The sequence below is a fragment of the Dermacentor albipictus genome, chromosome 7 (assembly GCF_038994185.2).
Source record: "Dermacentor albipictus isolate Rhodes 1998 colony chromosome 7, USDA_Dalb.pri_finalv2, whole genome shotgun sequence".
Taxonomy (NCBI): Eukaryota; Metazoa; Arthropoda; class Arachnida; order Ixodida; family Ixodidae; genus Dermacentor; species Dermacentor albipictus.
In genome coordinates, this window is record NC_091827.1 from 48,243,038 (window position 1) to 48,266,778 (window position 23,741).

A 23,741-nucleotide genomic window follows, 5' to 3' on the forward strand; every position below is an offset into this window, starting at 1 on the left:
TACGACGGCAAACGAGTCAAAAAACAATGTGGTGATATAGCGGTAAAAGAAAAGGTGTCGAATTGGGATCATAAGCGTCTCAAAGCAGTACGCTTGGTTACAGGAGCCCCCGTGCGATGACAACCGTCGCAGCTGTCGAATACAATCTCGGGATGCCACGACCTGTCCGCAGTGTTACGGTCTGCACGCTCTGTATGGTGCATAGATTAGACTTGCATGTATTGGTCAATTAGACAGGTATTCTGTATCGTAGAAATTTGAGAAAGAAAGTGCCGTGCATAGCTGTAGCGTATAAAGCACGTGGTTGATTATCACGATTTTCCAGCAATGAACTTAAACGTCTTCTCACTGGAAATTAGTTTTCTTTTGCTTTTTTTTCTTCTTTTCTTATTTCTTCGGGTGACGTCCCCATGCGGCTGAGTAGGTTATGAGGGACGTCGTAGTGGAAGGCTGTGGATTAATTTTAACCCGCTGTGTTCTCTTCAAACACAGCGGGTTTATGCAATCCATAAATGTCTATTCTGAGCTATTGACATCTCCATGCATTGAGCTGTTACAAAAATACTATGATATAAGCTTGTGCCCGGTCCAAAACATTGTTACTGCTGCCGCAAGACATTTCTCGCTAATTTTGACAAATCTAATTTTATGCTTTGCATTGTTATTCTGTATTTTATTGACGTTATACTGCAGCTGGTCTATGCTATAGCTCATATTATCGTTATCACCTTTGTCTTCGTAGATCGGGTTGATTTGGCCTTCACGCCTTCCAAAAAGAACCGTCTTCGTTTTAATGACTTGCTCTGTGACATTAGTCAGCAGTGCCTTGCCCATCGGACCCAGCTGTTTGATTAGCTGTATTGAGATGTAATCGACTCGTGCAGCCGTGTTATTAGGGATATTTTCTTCTGCTTTTCTCCAGTAAAAGACTTCTACGTTAAATTTTATTCTAACAGACTTATCTGTTGCTGGATCTGGTTAAGCATGGAAAACGCTCTCGTTCCTTCCGAAGTTATTCCTAATAACGTCTCTGATGCGCCACAGCGCACCATCTCCTTCGAAGATGTTACCGTCTTCATCCTTTAAAGCCGTTTGCGAATATTTAATTGGAACTCCGAATGCTCTTGCGTGGTTCCAGAATCTTTTCGGGGCGCCTTTGTCTCCTTTGCGAACGTCACGCACCCAACGTTCGCTTGTACATTTAATTTTGTCTTGCACGAGCACACTAGCGACCCTTTTCCTTTCTCGGTACTTGTTCCGTCCAAAGAGTAGTTCATCGTGGGCTCCAAACCTTTTGGCCTCTCTGTGATCCCTAGATGCCTGCTTACGCTCTCACATGGCTTGAGTTATTTACTTGTTCCACCACCTGCGTGGTTTCCTCTTTCCACTCCCACAATTCTTTAGCTTTGTTTGTGTTAACTCCAGCTGCATAACCTCTACCAGTTCACTGCATTCGCAGGCTGCTGTAGGAAGCGCCTCCACTTTCTCCTCTGTGCGTTCTGCAACATCCTCTTTTCCTCTTCATTAATTTTAGTGCATGCTGTAGCTATTGGTTCCTGTCCTGCGTCGGTATCTCCCAAATGCAAGCTTATATGCTTATGTTCGCTTCCTAGGCTATTGTAACTTGGACTAGTTGTTCCGTAGACCATTTATCAGACTAAGGCGCTGCCGATGCTTGCTTGCTTATTCCCGGTATTGCCCCGTTACCTGTCCATGACACCTATTCCTCATGGTAACTACCATAAGGCTCTGTTTATCGCACAGGTCCAGCAATAGAGAACCACTGTAATCAGTATACCCGTCTAAATCATACATGTGTGCATTCATATATACCTCGTACTAAACACTAGCGCCGAAGGTAAATTTTGCAGCAAACTCGTCAATTCAAAGGTGGCCGCCATCCGGTGGCCGCCATCCGGTGGCCTCCGAGCTTCGCGCCGTAGCCATCTCAGAGGCCATTATTCGAAGATCTCGGAACATATTGGATGTGGTTGGATGCTGTTGGATGCGATGCGTTTGCATAACCGTACAATAGCCGTCCTTTTGTGATGCTCACAGATAACTAATCCGCCACTGCCGGCAAGCCATAACAGTGGTGCAGTTCTTTATTCTAGCGCCTCTGATACTCCAGGAATGTCTGTGTCCTTCCAGAGACTCATGACGTCGATTCCGTGCCTCTTGAGTGCAATTCGTTTCTTCATCCGTGCGACTTGCTCGGCCAAAGTATAGTGAAGAGCCGACAAAAGAACCGTCACGTGATCTGCCCTCTCGGGCTCAAGACGACGGCCCAGAGAGCAGCAGCGACCAGCAAGTTCCCCGCGGGGGTCCAGCGGCGGCTGCACACGATTCCGACGCAGCGTTCGAGCATTTGCTAGCTCGGTGGCCAGCGCTGACAGGTGCTGCAACCGGCGTTTCCGGAAGTGGTGACGCTCCTGCCTCTGCTTCCGGGAGTGCGACAGTTCGTGACGACGCCGAGCGTCCCGGCAATTTTGATCCGCCCGACTTAGCGCCGAAGGACAGCGATCCTACAGCGAAGGGTTTGTTGTGCGCTTTGACCTCTTTGCCTAAGGACGACCGAAGCGGCGACCACCAAGTCTCGGGCAATGTTCCAGCGGAAAATGCCCAAAGCGAAGGGAAGGACGACGATCGCATTTTGCTGGAGATGGGTTGTTACGAGGAGACTCCCGCTTCAGATTCCGTGCCGTGCTACGTTGAAGACGACGCCCAAGATTACGCGTTACTTAGGTCAATGTCTAGCGATGAGGATGATGAAGTTCTTGTCGTGTGTGAGACCCGTAGGCTCTGTGCCATCCGCAAATTCTAATGACAGCAGTAGTGAGGCTGTGTCGGCCCGTCGATTCCTTCCTCGAAGCTGTGGGTACGAAGGGTATGTCCAGAGAATTCCCTGACAGGACTTGCACGGCCAGCTAAAACTGATGTCGGATCTCGGCGACATGCCTATTTTTTTTTAGAGTCGCGTGCATTTAAGTGACACATCACGCTAGCTTACACGAAGTAATCGACGCTCACTATCGCAGACACTATAGCCTTCTTCATACACTTGTTCTCTTCAGCACTATATTGCGCAGTTACATTTTAAAACGTTGCTGCTGTGTTTTTCACTTTACCTTCTCTTCGAGATGTTAGAAAGTGAATGTGGGCAGTGCTTGCTGCCCATTTTGCTAATTTCGTTCGAGTTGCAAATGTACTCGTTTGTTGTTGTTGTTTTCTTCGCCCTTGCATAAATTTTCATCAAAGTTCGTAGTGAAATATTCGAATCATGTCGTGTGTGTTTATTCACTCTATACAGGCGACTGTCTGGGAGCAGAGCCAAGGAAGCCGATTCCAACATCCTCTCACCAATGGCAGAGCCTCGGTGAATGGCCGGTATCGAATAAATCTAACGGAAACACGTGGCAATTACCTCTCGTCTACAGATGGCCCTGCGTTCACAGCGAAACGCCTGAAACTGCGTGCGCTCGTCGATTAAGCCGCGAAATGCGTATTAAATGCTTGAATCAATGTCGAAACAAAGTAGCATTGCTAGTGCAAAATCACATAGGGAAAAACGGAAAACAGCGTTAGAGTCACATAGCAGTGCAAAACAATGCAGCCCTGCGGGCCTCTTCAACAAAATATTGTGTAGATCCAACACACAATTGGGGAATGTACGCGAGGCGACGCTTTTCTGAAGCGGGTAATGTAAATGCCATCATCTTGTGCATCGCGTTTTGAATCGAAGCGACTAAACGTGCTTCCGCGGCAACAAAGCAACACGCTGTGAAACGCCCCCCCCCCCCCCCAAGTCATGTAACCCGCATGATCCACGCGGCCGAGAATTATAGAATTAGAGTGTCTTCAGGATCGGCCCAATTTTCATCACGTCCTCTCCGGGATCAGCTCCGAGTCTACTATTTACCTCCAGGACAGGCCAAACTTGATCGTCAAGAAGCCGACCGAGCAGAGAGGTGAAACCCTGGGAAATAAGGCGTTGAAGTTTCGTTTTAAGGAAGGAATGACGCGATTGGAGTCGAGTATTTGCTGCCCTGAGAATAGTTTGGTCGAGTTCGTCGTTTCGTTGCGTAATTCCGAAGAGAACAGAGGCACATTTGTAAGGTTTGCACAGATTGGGTTGCATATTTACATACTTACATAATGCCTCAAAGATTATAGCATGTTAAATAATTAGAATACATACGTGAATACATACACAAAAAGAAATAGAGGGTAAGAAATGTGGTAATATACAGCTACATAGTGGTACAATATGTACAAGGAACGAACATAACGCTATTGAACGCGACAGCTCACTCAACAACAACCAAAATTTCACACAAAAATATAAACAATATGATTACACAGCGAGCATGACATAATTAGGCTATTACAAAGCAGTTCTAAACGCGTTGTTGCACAAGCCGATTGGTTATATGTGCGCTGTGCTGTGTGTCTACCGCAGTTTTTGGCGCGTCTTGTTTGGTGTTGTCCGAGCCTGAGGTGGTCCAAGTGGGGAGATCAACCGCGTACAGAGTATGTCTTATGTGGGGGCATTTTCTCCAGTGGTTCTCGGAGCTTGCGCGTGGCGAGATCGAAAAGTGTGGATGAGAGGACGGAACCCTTTGTGGTATCTTTGTTGGGGACCGGTAAAAAGGATCCGTCCGGAAGGAATCCATGCCACTGGTGACTGTGTGGTTGCGAAGCAAGTTACGTATACATGCAAGTTGCTTATGTATCTGCAAGTCTTTCATTGCTCAGTCCGTGGACGCTGAGTTCTGGAGAATAACGGAGAGTGGGTTGATTCTCTCGAAAGCCCCTTTTATGTCTAGCTGCGAGGACGGCCAGAATTGTTGAGGAGAAGATGTTATCCAATAGATCTTTAAGTTGGAGTAGCGCACGCCTTTGTTGGGCAGGCGGGCTCTGAAACCAAACATAGGTGCGCGGGAAAGCTCGTGCGCGTCGTCTCATTGAGCTGGCCAAGGCAGTAGCGGCCAGCGCTTCAGCGCTGGACTAAGGAGCCCCACTCATATCAGGAAATGTTTTCTCACTTTCAAAACAAGTTTAAGTTATCATCGTCATCGTGTGTGAAAGAGCTATTCGGCCAGACAGCAGCAGAAACACCCAGCAGCAGGCATGGTCAGCAAAAGACGGGAGGAGTCGAAAGTAAGGCTCCGCTTCAAATATTACATCTTCGGTACTAAAATCGAACCAGGTCACCAACGTGACCCCGTGCTCAAGACTTTAATCTACAGACGCGTGCGAGCTTTTCTCGGTCTAACTCGAGGAGAATGGCGCTTGCATTACGTCCCATAGCGGCATATATTCGTCTAAAAAGGGGGGAAGAGCACATGCCTACCTGCCCCAAGACTTAGGAGTGGAATGCGCGATCTCTTGTCAACTTAATCCTCGTGTGCGTCACGTGGTATGACAGCAAATCACTTATAAAAGCGAGAGTCTCCCTCCAATCGTACCACCTTCTCGATCGGCCCAGGTCGTAACGAAACAGAATGTGACGCATCTTCATCGGAGCACACTAAATAAATGGCCGTGTCATGGTCGTCACGTTAATTACTGCTGTCGTCACCCACATACAGACACTTCATCGCCTTACGCGAATACGTTAGCCCATTCGATAGAGTTTTGCTCAATGCCAAACGATGCTGGATGGACGGTTGATGAACTGCAGAATACTTTCGCAGATAATAGATTCCCACAACGCGTGTGATCTGCAGTTCAAGACAACATTATCCTGAAGACCTTATTGTACAGGCGTACTACAACTTCATCTCGAAATCGTACAGCCAACGTAGCAATTATCGGTGAGTAGGCAGGGTTTGCATTAACAGCCATGCTACATATTTTTCAACGCTTCTCACGAGCAACCATAACGCGTCCTACGAGCGACCGAGGCGAAAGAGCCAAGCAACTACAGCTACAGCAAAGAAAAATAACGCAAAAAAGGTATTCAAGGAGAAATAGTGTTCTGCACAGCTGGAACAGTCGGAATGCGAAAAAGCGAAGAGGTATGTGAGCATGCCAACCTATCGCACTAAAAACTGCGTTATATTATCACGCGAGCCAAAGACTCAGACATGAGCAGCCATTGTGACGGCAGATAATTGATGGCATGGCATTTAACGGGAAAAACGCATATCGACCGAAGCGTCGTCCGGTACGAAGTGCGGTGCGTCAGAAAGATGGCTGTCTCGACTGTTCGAAGCGTAGATGTACGTCATGATGTTGAGACGCAGAAGGTGATTATCTGGAAGTATGACATCGTAGTAAGTAGGATCTGGAAGTAGGACATCGCATGTTTTGACAAGCGCGTCCCCGGCTCGTTCGGCAGTCTTTTGCCCTGACACACATTGCGCGATGTAGTCGCACAGCAGACCTCCAAGCGAGCTGGAGGCAATGCCAGAACGTCCCTATGTCCCGCTTCCATGTGGCGCACCTTCCGTACGACGCGTATACCTATTGCGAAGCGATACCGAAGCTGCTCCTAAATAAATAATTGTGCTCCGTGACTTTCAACTGTTTGGTATGAGGTTCCGAGTTCTAGGACTTTCAATAAAGATGTTGCAGTAAAATATTACATATTACAGCGAAAGGTGCCGCAAAAAGTAGAATGTGCTAATTCAATACTCAATTAATTCAGTGCTAAAGTGCCTAATCGGCGTCTAAAGGTTCTTGAAGCAACACCTGAAAATGGGCTTTGAAGCACTAATGAAGTTTCATCGGCGTCTAAATGCGTTCCTGCGTGTAGGCACCTACAAGACGTCACCAAGCGTAGCAATAGAGCTCGATACACAACGTTTTGTAGACGCCTATAAGCTAAAGCACTACTTGCCGGGACTACTACAAGACTTCATCATACTTTTGCTAAGGCATCTGCTAGACGTCTACAGGAAATCTTTTGTGTCGCGTGAGCTGCGCTGAAAATGAAACCTCTAGCGCGCGCACAAGAATTTAGTTTCACGGAAAGTGCTTCACTTATTTATGGAAAATACGAAACTTACCGTTATTTAGAATAACGTTCCACAACACACTAACACGAATCTTCACTCACTGAAAAAGAAGCTATCAGAAGCATGAGAATGCCTCACGCAAAGCGTCATGCCTTAAAATTTTCAAATATACGAAGTACAGCAAATAAAACAACGTCATAGATACAAACTAAGGCTGAAGGTTTTCCGTCAGCATGCAACATACAAGTCATTGTTTGACACTAGAGACAAAGAGAGAAGCACGGACGGGCAGTGAGGTTAAGCACATGCATGCCCAGTTTGTGGTTCTGCACTGGGAGAACAAGTCACGTGAGTGAAAACAATAAAGAAGTAAATAGAGAGCGCACTAGTAGCTCCTACGCTACTGCACCAAAGTACACCAAGGTGTACTTGGTGTACACCAACTCTATAAACGGTCGCAGACACCAGTTGATTCCAAGTACTGTGGCAAACACGCACGGCCATGGTCCGAGTATCTTGGCTTTTTTGAAACAGCTTCCGAAAACCGCTCCTGACAACGGTGAATGTTGGCCTGAACTTGAATTCTTAAAACGGCCGCTCCGAAACTCTCGTACATGAATTTGCCTAATCTTCGTGCTTGTCACTACCAACCTGCGAAGTTATTTATTACTCTTTACCTATGCGGCTTTCTACCCTTGTTTTCTTTCTTTCTTTCTTGCACTTCCTCCCATGTTCAACTTATGTTTCCATACTGTACTTCCTATAAAAAAGAGTAAGAAGACGTTGTGCCATTCTTGGTGGCAATCACCATCCTGCTCCCTCCCTCATTTCACTCTCTGTACATTGTTTGCATATTTTCATATAAGAGACAATCGATTTCCACGCAAACTCGAAGATTTCTCAACAAAGAAAATCAGTTAGTCTCTTCCAGAATGCGCAATCACCGCGAATCGTTCCATTTGGGACACATCTTATTGAAGATTATAAATGTGCAATGTCAAGAACCACTTCAAGTCAAAATAACAAAGTTTAGGCAAATCCTTGCACAGTCCCTCATTCGCATCTTGGCCATACCTGCAGCTCCTGTAGCCGCTAGCGCGGAAATTCCGTGTAGTAATTTTTGCAGAAAGCCAGATGATTCGAACCTCTCGGAATATGTTTAAAACATGTTGGATACGGTTCGATGCGACCAGTACGTCGAAGTGCGCGCTAAAATCCACGGAATGCGTATTTTTGCAATGGTCGCAGACAACTAATGCGCCAACCAGTACTCACCTACGAGGCAGAAACCTGGAGGCTTACGAAAAGGGCTCTACTTAAAGTGAGGACGACGCAATGAGCTATGGAAGAAAGTATGATAGTTGCAACGTTAAGCGGGATAAGAAGAGAGCAGATTGGGTGAGGGAACAAACGGGAGTTAATGACATCTTAGTTGAAATCAAGAAAAAGAAATGGGCATGACCAGGGCTTCTAATAAGAATAAGAACGGATGGTCACTAAGGGTTACAGACTGGATTCCAAGAGAAGGGAAGCGTAGCAGAGGGCGGCAGAAAGTTATGTGGGAGGATGAGATTAAGAAGTCTGCAGGGACAACATGGCCACAATAAGCACATAGCCGGTGGTGGTTGGAGAAGTATGGGAGAGGCCTTTACCCTGCAGTGGGCGTAGCCAGGCTGATAAAAAAAAATTACCGACGATTACGTTACTTCCTAATGCGAAATTTGAGCGCAGCAAATAAGCTGTTCTACCTTTTCGATAGATTGAGGCAAAGAAATCGAGCAACACATGTATGCGCTATCACAGAATTTTTTTTTATTTTTCACACGTATTCCTTTAACAAAGACTCCACTAACAGCGATGAGCTTCTGCTTCAGCCTCGCTTACTGCTGGTTGCTCTCGACGGCGGCGATGAGCCTCCGCTTCGGCGGCGCGAACTGCAGGGTCTTCTCGGCGGCGGCGATGAGCTTCTGCTTCAGCCTCGCGTACTGCTGGTTGCTCTCGACGGCGGCGACGGTAAGCTTCTGCTTCGGCGGCATGCACCTCTGGATTCTGACGGCGACGGCGCTGGGCCTCTGCTCTGGCAGCTCGTTTAGCAGCAGCAGCAGCAGCAGCAGACGGAGGACTTCCATCGGTCGTCTCGCTCATGGCTCAGAAAGAACTGGCAGATAATTTCGCAGTGGTGAACGGCAGCGGCAATTTCGGCTCGGGCGGAGCACATATACAGATCCGCCGCCACCGATCTGGCTCTCTGATTGCCACCGCACAGGGCGAACGGCAGCGGCAATTTCGGCTCGGGCGGTGCACATATACAGATCCGCCGCCACCGATCTGGCTCTCTGATTGCCACCGCACAGGGGTTGCATTGGAGGAGGAGCGAAGAAAGGAATTAAGTTCGAGCCGGCGCTTTGACAACCGGAGACTCGCAGGAAGAGGGGGGCGGCGTGTACACCCAGCGGCAAACGATGGGGGCAGAAGCGCGCGCAGCAAGCGGACAACACGATAAAGGGAGGAGGGAAGAGATAGCAGCGACTGACTGATGCCGCTGACGCCGATAGTGAGTCAACCCCAGCTGCGGAGTTGGTTTCAGGGACAACGCCGCCGATGCCGACACAAACAATATGATACCCTCGCTTCCGCAGCGCTAAGAACCAGGTCTAGCCGTGGGAAGGTGGTCACGTATTCGTCGACGTGCCGGGGCCTACGTGAAATAACCGGCGCGTCGGCAACTGAAGAGCACCCTATCCGCCACACAAGAACAGGGGGGGGGGGGGGCACCCTTTCCTCCTCTTTCTGCATGGCGGCGACGGTGTTCTATGCAGTCACGTTATCTTGACTCTCTAGCGGCGTCAGCGGCATCCAGCGGTATCAGTCGGTCGCTGCTAGCGCTAGGGGGATGAAAGGGGGGCGGAGCTGGTTACGAGGCCGACGACAACGCCGACGACGACGCGAAACCCAGGAACGGACGCCAAAGAGCTGCGCTCTAAAAAAAAGATGTGTCAACACTGGCAACCACAGCAACAAGTGCAGTTCTTTATTCTCGCGCCTCTGATACTCAAGGAATGTCCGTGCCCTTCCAGAGACTCATGACGTCGGTTCCATGCGTCTTGAGTGCAATTCGTTTCTTCATCCGTGCGATTTGTTCGGGCGAGAAATGGTTCTTCCAGTCACCAACGATTCCCTTCCGGATGTGATCTTCCGTCGGCCGATGCTTGACGGAGTCGCCAAGACCTTCCCTCGTCGACCTCGTGGCTTCCGTCAGCGTATCGTCCGGAAGTGCCCCGAGTTCCATTAACCAGCTCCTCAAGTCCTCGTTGATGCTCTTCATGTTCTGGAAGCTGGTCAGCTCGACTACATTTTCGTGGACACTTGGCTGTTGCCTCATTCTGTTGCCGTACTCTTCTTTGCCGAGGAAGTCGGCGATCCTCAAGATCCACCCGGAAGTGTCCTTCTTGAGGTCCTCGTAGGTTAGAAAAAGCACATTAAGGTCACCACGGTGCTCGTACCAGGACAAGAGGTGGTCGAAGTAGTCGCCGAAGTCGACCTCTCCGCGCACAAACAAGTCCAGGAACTGGTCGAACGTGCCGTCCTGGAAGCCATATCGCGGCCGGCACTTCATGTGGTGATAGAAGGAGACGCAGCAATCGTAAGGGTTCCGCGTGACGTAAATGTACTTGGCTTTCGCGGAGTGCGGCTGCAAGTGGAACGGTAGGTGAGTCTTGATGATTCCCGGTCGCTGAATGGACATCGCACCTTCGGCTCCCGAAATCTCGAGAAACGCCATCGTCTTTCGACATTCTCTGGCGCTGGGAAGCCCACCGGCGCCGCCCGTGTAGATGCTGTAAACGATGAACTCCAACCAGGTTGTTCCGCATTTGGGGTAACCGACGATGAAGACGTCTTCGTCAATGGGCTTGTAAGAAAAAGCGGACCGCAGGCTCTTCTCCGTAAAGGTCTTGGTAACGTACAGACCGTCTACTACGTGGTAGATGCCCGGCGCTGCAGTTGTGCCTGTTTGCGCCTGCAGGTGAGAAAGAAATGCACTTTCGGGTAAGTACAAAAAAAAAATAGTTTAGTGGAGCCACCGGCCAATGGAGCCAACAAAAGCATCAGAGAAGTGAACTGCGTTTCGACGTAAAATGCTGAATTAAAAAAGGAGAAAAGAACAGCCCATGCACCCACCCGCCAAAGATGGTAAACCATCGAAGCAAAAATGTGGGGCCCTGATGGCTTGGGTTTGGCTTGGGTTTATCACAGCGTTAATTTCAAATGCCGCACATTGAGCTTCTCATAATCACCATCATGCAGCGGTGCAACGAGCATTGCATTGTGTTAATCCAGCGGGTTCATCAAAGTATTTCTAAATTATGTTACGCATTTGTGTATCGTAACTGTTAATCACAGTGTTTATGACTCGGTTATGCACTGTATTTGCCAAGTGACATACTCGGACCGCACATTTCATTTCAATAAATACAAAGGCACATTTTTGAACCTATTGTGAAGTCGGAGAGAGATTGCTGCGCCCGTGCTCTGCTGCGAGAGAGAAACGACGTCACTATCGGCGTAGCCAATGGCGCGCCGGACTTTCCGCCGGAAGGTTTCTGTGGTTGGACCGCGAGCGTTTTGCATATTTCCTTAATTATGTCGTCATAATATTCTCCTAAAACCCCGTCCCCCTCTGTGTCCCTTCCATGCAATAATATGTAGATTTCTATGCCTACTCAACGAGTCACTGAGTGAGTGAGTGAGTGAGTGAGTGAGTGAGTGAGTGAGTGAGTGAGTGAGTGAGTGAGTGAGTGAGTGAGTGAGTGAGTGAGTGAGTGAGTGAGTGAGTGAGTGAGTGAGTGAGTGAGTGAGTGAGTGAGTGAGTGAGTGAGTGAGTGAGTGAGTGAGTGAGTGAGTGAGTGAGTGAGTGAGTGAGTGAAAACATTATTGAGCTCTAGTAGTTGTGTTCTTCTGCGGCTGGGGCGGATTCTTATTTGTCTGTCCGTCACGTAAGACGAATGCAATGGCTCCTACCTCCTTAACGAATGGCTCATACCCCCGCAGTGGGGTTTCTTTGGTCGGACCACGAATGTTTCGTCAATGCGTGTGCTGCTTCGATGTGAAGACGGAAGTGGTAGTGCACGAAAAGACAGCTTGTCGCCATTGTAAGCTCAACCCACTGCTTCCGAAGTCTTCATTACTCTACCGACGCGCATACGGTGGCGGCGGCTCCTGTGTGCACTTTCTTGCGTGTATGTGTATGAGCAGTAAACGCAACCCTGGCCCATGGCGCTCTTATTTTTCTCGAATTAACTAACTTAGGTTCGTGTTTGTAGCGTCGATATTATTTCTTCTATTTACCATTCCGCAGTTGCGTGACCTTCAGTGAGCGGCCCTACTGTGTGTGATCGGTCCTTTGTGTTCTACTTGATTCTTTTAGATTTCTCCTGTTCTCTTTCTTTCCTCTTTCCTCCCCTCCTTCCTATTTTACATTTCTGTGTTGCTGTCACCTCCCTTCTGAGGAGTAAGCAAGCGTTCTGCTCTCATTCCGGTGGCAGTTGCCAGCCTGCTCTTCACTTTCCCTTTCCTGTTAAATGCATATATGTTTTGAAAATAATAATAATAATAATAATAATAATAATAATAATAATAATAATAATAATAATAATCACGCTGTCGATGCGCAAAATTCATTCGACCGCAGCCGTCGCATATCCTTAGCGCGTACACAAATAGCCAAACAATCGGTCCTCTATTTTTTTTTCTTAGCAGTTTTCCACTTTCGCTAAGGATTTGTTGCTTCGGCATGTATGTTTGTTTCATTCTACTTCAAAACACTTGATTCATTTCGTTCATTATGTATATCTGAGTTTAATTTCCTTCACTATGTGTTTCTTACTTGTCAGGACCTACGTCAGAATCACAGAATCGTACTTCTGACGCCGTAGTGCATGTATGGCGGCAGGTTAGACTACCATTTGATATCGAAATTTTTTCAAGCCTCAGTGGCTAAGGTGCAGCGCTGCTGTGGACTAGCCCGTCTGTTTAATCTCCGCCCTGGTATGCCGCATTCCGGTGCGGACGGAATGCAAGAACGCTTGTCTATAGCTCATTGGACGACCGTTAAAGAAAACACAGGTGGGTAAAATGAATCCGGGGCCTTCCACTACGACGTCCCTGATAACCTACTCTGCCGTATCGGGACGTTATGCGAAAAAGAACAATCTGCACTAACACATCTTTTTTTTCTGGAATGTAAAACACACACAAAAGGAAGACACACCGAAGAAAACACGAGCTTTCATTTGTCTTCCTTGTCTTCCTTTTATGTGTGTTTTACCTTGCGGCAAAAAAAAAAAACATGCCTTATAGCAAGCAACAATTATGCCAACAAGCAGTTCTGTTGCAACTAATTTGCATGCAGGATGTGCTTAAGTTCATCGCTGGAAAATCGTTAGAACCTCCCGCACATTTTACGTTACAGCTATACAGGGCACTTTCCTTCTCAAATTTCTGCGATACAGTCTACCTGCCTTGTCTTATACATGCGAGGCTAATTTGTGCACCATACAGAGCGTGCAGACCCAACTACTGTGGGCACGTAATGGCCTCCCGAGATGTTCATCGACAGCGGCAACGATTTTCATCGCACGGGGACACCCGCGGTCACCAAACATACAGCCGTTGAGACGCTTATGACCCCAATTCGACAGCTTTTCTTTTCACCGCTACATCACCACATCCTCTTTTGACTCGCTTGCGAACGCGGTGACCACGAGCTGCATTCTATGTTACAGCGACTAGTCCCAAGGACTCATTGCTCTCAAGCTTCAAATCTGTAAAGCGTCCAATATATGTGCGCTGTGGGGTCTCCGAACACCTCAATAAGTTTTGCCTTGCAGTTCCAGCTGGGATCGCGTTAAGAAGGCATGCCTGTCATCGCTTGCCCTGAAGCTGTTGCCTCCACTTCTCCTAAATAGCTATATTTTTTGACCGCGTACGCATATACAAATACGGCTCCACGTGCTCCAACTGCTCTGTACAGGAGCAGTGGTTGTTTCGCAGGGCGCCATCTTTCTTGTGTTAAATATTTCTCACATTACGACGTCACAACAGCAGCAAAACTGCTTTGACGTTGATTCTAAAAAAAGGAACTTTTTTTTTGTTACGTCTTCCTTAAAATGACAATAGCACATAGCACGGTAACTATTAGGGAACTCTCCCTGAATTTTCCGAATGTCAAGACAAAAGAGTCGAACGCTGGGCTAGTTGCTATTTTGACATGAGAACCACGTTGAAATATAGAGCTACGGGACCGCACAACAAAAAGGAAGACGAACACAGGCGCCTGTGTTAGTGTTCCTTTCTGTTGTGCCGTCCTGTAGCGCGATATTTCAAGACGATTCTCATGTCGAGGCAAACTATGCGGAAGTTGCTCACTTCGTTGGCGTCTTTTGCAGCGCGTTCTTCTGAAAGAGACTCCATTCTTCAAAGCAGACAGCTGTCCAGCACAAAATGACCTGTAAAACAATATTAATTGGGCTTTTATAACTCTCGGTAAGTCGTGTTATAACTTTGCACCCGTGCGAGTGGATGCCTCATTATTCATGCAGTGATGTGTTTTATTGCACATTTTTGTGCCTTCAAAGAATCCTCACCATAATCGCATGAATCGTACACGACTTTGGTCGAGTTTTTTCTCTTTTCACGTGTCACCACAGTGGCGTCCTGTATAGCAGAATTGAAACCCCTCTGTTTGCATATATATAGATTCCCGTACTGCAACCAACACGACAAATCTCGGGCACAGGTATCGCGGCATCGCAAACTAAATTTGCAAATCAAATTGGCAATTAAATTTACGCGGAGTAATATTTTCACGGTGGTCAAGACGAAAAACACGTTTTGGTATCGTCCTCAGAAGAAGTAGAAATATCGGATGAACTATGATGCCAGATTGGTTGACGTTTGCCTCTCCGTTCGCTCGTAATTCGTAAATAATTGTTACTTGGCAGTCTTTCGCAAAAGGATAATTACAAAACTGGGCCTAATGACACGCATTCCGACATCGAATTCTCCAACAACGCCCGGTTTTGCTAATTTGAGGCGTCTAAGCGTGTTCTTTCATCACGCACGAAGAAGCTTAGTATCGCAATTGGTATCGTATCGATACTAATTGCGATATCGTAGTATCGAGCTTAGTATCGCTTCAAAAAAAATTTACAAGCTATGAGCGTGTGCAGGCTTACTGTCAACGTACAACACATCTATAGGCATGCAGGTAACATGTCAAATTATCAGATTTGGAGATCGATTTGGAGGCATACCGCATTTCCAGCCCACTGCGACACAACGTAAGTACTTCTACGAGCACCTAGAAACCAACTAGTCTATATTGAAAAGTCTCGACAAAAACGACTTGCCGCATTTAACGCACCTGCTGAACTGCAACAATCCGCCTGTACACGGTTGTTTTGCGCAGCAAGGAGCGCCTAGGCCCATCATGAGCGAAAACTACGGCTGCGAAATTTCGTATGGGCCATTTGAGCACGTCGGCGACAAGAAAGCACCCGTTATCCCCACGTAACAGTCTTTAATTCCTAATTATTTTGCTGAGAAAGCACGTTTGATCGCTTACCAGCGGCAGGTCGGTCGGCACAGATGGGCGTTACGTTATGAGATCGCTAACCCCTTTTCGCAGAATTCCCTTGCTTACGTTAACAGATGCGACGGCCGTGCTTTGTGAACGGCCCAATTCGGACCCGCGTACGGAAGTTCGCACCTGTGCTACCACTGGATACACGTCTGTTGTCGACTACAGCGATTGTTTCTGCAGCGTCGAGCATCGTAAGCTTGCTGATCTTGCGAACGCATTTCACTAGGTGAATACGTTTTTCTTGTTTCGTAAGGTTTTCATTACAAATCGGCACATATCCAGTGGGGGGGTGGGGGAATAGATGTTCATTAAAGAGTGGCTGATATTCAGGGTTACATAGCCAGTGAGCCAAGTTGGACAGATGGTTGGTTTCGAAAACAATTCTGTCAACACAGCAGCCCTATACTCTACCCATTACACCATGAACTACTCTATGACCTAAGTTGTCGACAAAACGGTTCTATATGGTTATCAAGTGATCTATGTTTCATCATTGCTGCCATTTCGATTTCCCTTCATTATCAAATTTTTCTGGTGGGTGCTTGCGTAGGCTCTTTTCTTCATGCATACTTTTATTGATTTATTTATTTGAGTGCCCTAAGGGCCCGTTAGGGATTACATAGGGGGAACGAAAAAGTTCAAGCGGAAGTGGAATGTGTACATCGCAAATATATGAAGGCATTTTAAGCTCTGCGTGTAGTATTTGAAAAAGCAGCTTCAATCGCTGCTTCTGCCTTCTTGATTCCAGTGATTCCAAGTTATATATATTTAACATTTTGAGTTACCGAGTCACGTCGTTGATATTTAGAGCAGATAAAGCGAACTGACTTCTCTGAATTCGTTCTAGTTTATGTTTTAAACCCTTTTGATGGGGGCTCCACACAGCACCAACGTATTCTAGGCTCGGACGGGTATATGTCTTGTATGCAATCAACTTGACTTCTTTCGTCGCCTGGCGCAATTTCCTTTGCAGGAAGCAGAACTTCTGATATGTTGATTGACAAATACTTTCAACATGGGGACGCCAGTTCAATTCATCTGTGATGGTTATACCCAAATATTTGAAACTACATACTTTTTGCAGCATATTATCAGCAATATTATATGTGAACGAGATCACTTCCTTTATTTTTGTTATGTGTGTGTAAGTGGTTTTTTTTAATTCATTTTCACACCTCATTGTTCACACCACGAGCTTAAAGGCACTGGTTGCTTTTAAATTGATCTTCCCTGCATGTTACCGGACAATAAATAAAGCAATCATCTGCGAAAAGCTCAATTTCTACAAGTGATTGCACAACCGCTGAAACATCATCAATGTAAGCAGAAAAAGTAGTGGCCCTATTACGGAACCCTGCGGTACGCCCGAATACACCTCACGATTTCCCGACCTAATATCTGCCACTCTGACTGCTTGTTGGCGATCATTTAAACACGCTCCTATACAATCGAGAACATCCGCACTACGACCGACATTGCGAAGCTTAAAAATCAGTTTACGGTGTGAAACTTTGTCTAAAGCCTTCCCGAAATCTATGCATAAAACATCGACTTGCATAGAGGCATCTGTAGCAACAGAGAAACCATGAATGGTTTCGATCAACTGCGTTACAATTGAAAGGCCACTGCGGAATCCATGCTGAAACGGACATAATAAGTCATTTTGTTCCAAAAATTGTCTAATGTTTTTTGCCACTATATGCTCAAATATTTTACAACACACCGACGTGACAGACACAGGCCTATAATTGCTCAACGTTGTTCTATTGCCGCCTTTAAAAGATGGGACAGCAATTGCTCTACGCCAATCTTGAGGTAGCGAGTGGGATTTTAAAGTCTTCTGAAATAAAATTACTAGGTAACATGACAACCACTCCTCGCATCGTCGCATAACTTTATTCGGTATACCGTCAGGCCCACATGACTTTTTTCGTATGCAAGAGGAGCAGCTGATCAAATATGCCTTCTCGGTTAATATTAATATTATCTGCCTGAAGTGGCAATGTAGGAGTTGATTCATATTCTTTGTTGTCATACTGGTCCGTACAGAACACTGACTGGAAATATCGATTGAATCTGTCAGCGATATCAGACTTTTTCCCTAATTACTTCCGTTCGTTCTACAATCTGTTCCATTCCTTCATTCGTTTCCTTAAAAAATAGCCAGAACTGTCGTGGTGAGCTCTTCAGAAAGCTAGTCAGGGTGTTATTAAAAAAAATGTTTTTTAGACTGAGCAATCTCTGCCTTGAAGTTTTCTTTTGCACGAGATATTTCCATCGGGACCCTTTTATTTTTGCACACTCTTTCTATTCTGCGCTTCATCTTAATTATTTTTCTGTTTATCCATGGGTTTCTTCGTTCCTTTATTGTGCGAGTAGGTGCGTAGTTATCTAAACAGTACTGCACAATTTTCTTAAAACGTTTCCCAAGCTATTCATCCGACTCAAACCTTGATATAATCTGAAATTCGCCAGCAGACATTTATAAAAGGTCAATGATAGTCGTATCACCACCACGACCGTAGTCTTTAACATGTGCATAAACATTATGCTTTACTTGAATGCTGTTGTCACAGGACACACCAACCACAACCATTCTCTGGTCCGATATACCATCCTCAACTGATACGGCGTAATCGGCCCCTTTGCTTGATATGAAAACCAAGTCTAACAATGACTGTAACGTAGGGGTGATTCTTGTGCAGTCTTTTACAGTTTGTGTGAGATAATGAGAAAACATTAGCTCTAATAGCCTATCAGTGCTACAGATTCCTACATGACCAGTTGAAAACCTTTCCCAGTTATATTAATATGCGGTAAGTTGAGGTCTCCAGCCATTATTAATCTTGTGTTTCAATTTACATGATCACACAAAAACATATTTAAGTCCTCTAGAAACTCGGGCGGAGTGCTAGGCGGTCTGTAGACGGCTCCAATAGGATACGTAATGTTGGCGTAATTCACCTTGCGCCACGCTGTTTCTGGTAAATGGCAATCCACCTTTATTGCCACCATTGCGCTTTTCGTTATCACCGCCACGACCCCCCCCCCCTCGAGTGTCAGTATCCCATCAAAAAATCTTGTATTCCGGCGGTGCAATGCAGTTATCATTTATGACAGTATGCAGCCATGTCTCTGTTATGACCATAACACGGGGACTGTATGTAATCAGTAAGGATTCTAAATATGTGAATTTCTTTACAATGCTTCGCGAATTTATTGAAAGAAATTCGAGCTATGATCACGCCGGCTGAGGTGACATCCCGCCCCTACTATCCACCGCTCCAGGCATACGCGATCCGCGATGAGCAGAAGCTTCTGAGCCGTCGTGACGTTTTGGTTTATCTTCTCTATGCTTGCACTGACAACGAATGTTCCGTTTTCGATCCCATTTGTAGAGCTCACCGTTTACTTTAAGCTTATCATGAATCAGCTTCACTTTTGCGCAATTTGCTCTTTCTGCTTCGCCGCTTTGCCACAACTTCTTCCTAACATCGACGGTTTCCTTCGCGTAATCATTGCTGATACTAATGGTAGACCCCTTCAGCTTTTACAATTTTTTAGCACATTTTCCTTTTCCGAGTGATTATAAAAATTCTTAATGACTGGTCTTGACCTATATGGTTTTTCCTTGCCCAGTCGGTGAATTCGGTCTACTGATTTCACCATAACTCCCAACTTTACTTCGAGCAGATTACCAACAACGGCTCCCCTCAAGTCTGATTCGGTTTCGCCAGAAGTTTCAGGTAGGCTGAAAACGATAAGGTTATTACGTCTGCTTCTGTCTTCATAGTCAATTATTTCTGTTCCTGTTGCCGAACTATAGTTCCCTCCTCCTTCATATATTCTTAAATTCAGATGTAGCCTGATTTTGTCAGATTTGCTCCAACATCTCAGCTGTCCTTGGCCCGGGGTTTTCCTCAACGTCACCTGACGTGAAAAGCATCAGCACTGCAGACCAGCAATCAATGACACTAGCAATACAGTTGTGAGGGCACGGCAATACCAACAAAAAACGATTGTCACTTCGGTAACACGCAGCATTGGGGTGGTAACGAAGCTGCATAGACAGTAATGCCAGCTTAGGCATGTTTTCTGCAGGCCATGCGCCGTGCCCTCCGAAGGTTTCCTGAATGTGCTTCTCCTATTCTAGTCGAGCCAGAAGTGACGTCATCGCTGATGATGGCCGACCATCCAACGCATTGCTCGCAGTATCCCGATAAGCTCCGTTGATAGGTAGCCAGTTTGTGTCGTTCGTAGTCGTCGCTCCTATAATTCACAACACCTTCATAGACAGTAATTCCAGCTTAGGCATGTTTTCTGCAGGCCATGTGCCGTGCCCTCTCACATTAAGCTTGAAGACACCTTTCGATACCTTTAGCCCATTACGGATGTAAGATCAATAAAAGCCTAATTCATTCTTTTCCAATCGTCTTTCTAAGCCCTTAACATAACGCGTGAAAACCAATGGACAGAAAGGGCGTCCTTGTTTTAGTCCTCGCAGAATTTTCACAACTGCATTGCAGTTTCGGCCTTCCAATACAATTTGTAATCGGTTGAATTTTTATATTTCTATCAGCAGCTCCATGAAGTCATAATCTCTGCCCTCGGGTTTGAGAATATTCCACAGCTATTCCCTGTCTACATTGTCGCATAAGCTCCCTTAATATCTAGAAATGCTATCTATAAAGGTCTATTCTGAGCTATTGACATTTCTATGCACTCAGCTATTATAAAAAATACTATGATCTAAGCTTTTGCCAGGTCTCAAACCAGCTTTCGCAGGACATTTCTTTCTCCACTCATTTTGACAACTCCAATTTTATGGCTTGCATTGTTATTCTATATATGACTGACGTTATACTGTAAATGGTGTATACTAGCCCGTCTTATCGTTATCTTAACTCCAGCTGCACAATCCCTGTCAGTTGATTGTATTCACAGGCTGCTGTAGGAAGCGCCTCCACGTTGTTCTTTTTGCTATCTGCGATATTTTCTTTTTAACTTTCAAATAATTTTAGCGCATTCTGCCGCTTTTTGGTTCCTGCCCTGTGTCAGTATCTCCCAAATATTAAGCCTATACGTTTATTATCGCTACCTAGGATATTGTCAGTCTGACTGGTTGTTCGTAGACCATATCTGAGACTGAGGAGTAGTCGATGCTTGCCTGCCCATTTTCTGTATTGCCCTTTTACCTATTCATGAAACTTGTCCTCCATGTTAACTAGTATAAAGTTCTGTTCATCGCACAGATCCAGCAACAGACAGCCACTGTAATCAGCACATCCATCTAAATCATGCATATGCGCATTCATGTATATTTCCTACTAACGACTCACGCCAAAGCTCCCTCTGGTAATTTTTGCAGAAAACTCGACATTTTAAAGGTGGCCACCGACTCATGGCCTCCGAGCATTGCGCCGTTGTCATCTCGCAGGCATTGATTCAAACCTCTCGGAACGTATTATGCGGTTGGATGCGATGCGTACTCGGAAGCGTACATCGTGCGTCTTTTCGTAGTGCTCGCCAAAAAACAAATGCGCCAATACCGGCAACCATAACGGTGCAATTCTTTATTCTCGCGCCTCTGATCCTCAAGGAATGTCCGTGTCCTTCCAGAGACTCATGACGTCACTTCCTTGCGTCTTGAGTGCAATTCGTTTCTTCATCCGTGCGGTCTGTTCGGGCGAAAAGTGGTTCTTCCAGTCGCCAACGATTCCCTTGCGGATGTGATCATTCATAGATGGCTGCTTGATGGAGTCGCCAAGACCTTCCCTCGTCAACCTCATGGCTTCCGTCAACGTTTCGTCTGGAAGCGCCCCGAATTCCTTTGCCCAGTTCCTGGACTCCTCGTTGAGACTCTTCATGCTCTCGAAGCTGGTCACCTCGACTACATTATCGAGAACACTTGACTCTCCCCTCATACTGTTGCCGTACTCTTCTTTGCCCAGGAAGTCGGCGATTCTCGAGATCCACCCGGAAGTGTCCTTCTTGAGGTCTTCGTAGGTTAGAAAAAGCACATTAAGGTCCCCACGGTGCTCGTACCAGGACAGGAGGTGGTCGAAGTAGTCGCCGAAGTCGACCTCGCCGCGGACAAACATGTCCAGGAACTGGTCGAACGTGCCGTCCTGGAAGCCATATCGCGGCCGGCACTTCACGTGGTGATAGAAGGAGACGCAGCAATCGTACGGGTTCCGCGCGACGTAGATGTACTTGGCTTTCGCGGAGTACGGCTGCAAGTGGAACGGTAGGTGGGTCTTGATGATTCCCGGCCTCTGAATGGACGTCACACCCTCGGCTCCCGAAGACTCGAGGAACGCCATCCTCTTTCGACATTCTGTTGCGCTGGGAAGCCCACCGGCGCCGCCGGTTTCGATGCTGTAAACGATGAAATGCAACCAGGTTGTTCCGCATTTGGGGTAACCGACGATGAAGACGTCTTCGTCCATGGGCTTGTAAGAAAAGGCGGACCGCAGGTTCTTCTCCGTAAAGAACTTGCTAACGTGCAGGCCGTCTACTACGTGGTAGATGTCCTGTGCTGTAGTTGTGTCTGTTCCCGCCTGCAGGTGAGAAAGAAACACTGTTTCGCGTGAGCAAAAAAAAAATGCAATTTAGTGGACCCAATTGACAATGAAGCCAACCAAAGCATCAGAGAAGTCAACTGTGTTTTTGGGTCAAATGTTGACATAAAAAAAAGAAGAAAAAGAAACAGCACATGCACCCACCCCGCACAGATGGTAAACCATCAAAGTTGAAATGTGGGACCCTGATCTTCATGGCTGGTATAATTCCGACGGTTTATTAAAATATTTCTCAATTACTCGTTACGCCTTTGAGTTTCTTAATGAGGTTACGCACATGTTTGGCTTGGGTTTATCACAGTGTTTATTTGAATAGCCGCACATTGGGCTTCGCACAATCACCGTCATGCAGGGGTGCAATGAGCGTTGCATTTTGTTAATCGAGCGGCTTCGTCAAACTCTTTCTGAATTATCTTACGCATTTGTGTTTCATAATTCGTTAATCACAGTGTTTATGATTCGTTTGTGCACTGTAGTTACCAAGTGACACACCAGGGCACCTCATTTCAGTTAATTAAATAGAGGGACACATTTTTGAACCTATTGCGAAGTCCGGGAGAGACGGCTGCGCGCGTGCTCTGCTGCGAGAGAGAAACGACGTCACTATCGGCGTAGCCAATAGGGCGCCGGACTTTCCGCCGGATAGTTCCTGTGGTCGGACCGCGAGCATTTCGCCTAGGCATATACTGCTTCGCATGTAAAAATATTTCCTTAATTATGACGTAAGGATATTTTCTTAATCCCGTCCCCCTCTGTGTCCCTTCCATACAATAATACGTAATTTCTATGCCTACTCAATGAGTCACTGAGCGAGTGAGTGAGGGAAAATATAATTGAACTTTAGTAATTGTGTTCTTCTGCGTCTGGGGCGAATTCTTATTTGACCGTCCGTCACGTAAGACGAATCCAATGGCTCCTACCCCCTTAAACAATGGCTCACAACCCCGCGGTAGGGTTTACTGTGGTCGGACCACGAATGTCTAGTCTAGGCATGACGTAAAGCTTCGCTGTGAAAGTGGCCGTGTACGAAAAGACACCTTGCCGCCATTGTAAGCGCAACCCACTGCTTCCGAAGTCTTCATTACTCCACCGCGTGTGTGCGGTGGGGGCGGCTCCTGTGCCCACTTTATTGCGTGTTTGCTGTGGCCGAACGCTAAGCGCAACCCTGGCTCCCCATCGCGCTCCTAATTTTCTCGAATCAACTAACTTAGGTTCAAGTTTGTAGCGTCGATATTATGTCTTCTATTTACCATTCTGCAGTTACGTGACCTTCAGATACCGGCCCTACTTTGTATGAGCTGTACTGTGTGTTCTTTCTTCTTTTAGGTTTGTCCTGTTGATCTTTCTTTCCTATTCCCTCCCCTGCTTCCTATCTTCCAATTCTGTGTTGCTGTCACCTCCTTTCTGAAGGGTAGGCAAGCGTTGCGCCCCTTCCGGTGGCAGTTGCCAGCCTCCTGCTCGCTTTCCCCTTTCTTGTTAAATGCATATATGTTTTTTTTAAAATAAATAAATAATAATAATAATAATAATAATAATAATAATAATAATAAAGGCAAC

The 23,741-nt window shown here is 46.4% G+C and overlaps 2 protein-coding genes across 3 annotated transcripts in view; both read right to left on the reverse strand.

Moving 5' to 3' along the window:
* Positions 1–9,997: 9,997 nt before the first annotated feature.
* Positions 9,998–11,162, reverse strand: LOC139047829 (sulfotransferase ssu-1-like). The gene is made up of 2 exons (XM_070521965.1): positions 11,142–11,162; positions 9,998–10,980 (listed from the first exon to the last, which is right to left on the reverse strand). Exons 1-2 carry the CDS (start codon positions 11,160–11,162, stop codon positions 10,015–10,017), a joined length of 987 nt encoding a protein of 328 aa, XP_070378066.1. The 3' UTR covers positions 9,998–10,014.
* Positions 11,163–21,156: 9,994 nt separating this feature from the next.
* The window catches only part of LOC139047416 (sulfotransferase 1C2-like), a 68,222-nt gene continuing 65,637 nt past the window's right edge, over positions 21,157–23,741 (reverse strand). For both annotated transcript variants that reach the window (XM_070521242.1, XM_070521241.1), the window contains exon 3: positions 21,157–22,163. In XM_070521242.1, coding sequence (XP_070377343.1) covers positions 21,198–22,163 — 966 coding nt within the window. In that variant the 3' untranslated portion in view covers positions 21,157–21,197. The remainder of the gene's footprint in view (positions 22,164–23,741) is intronic.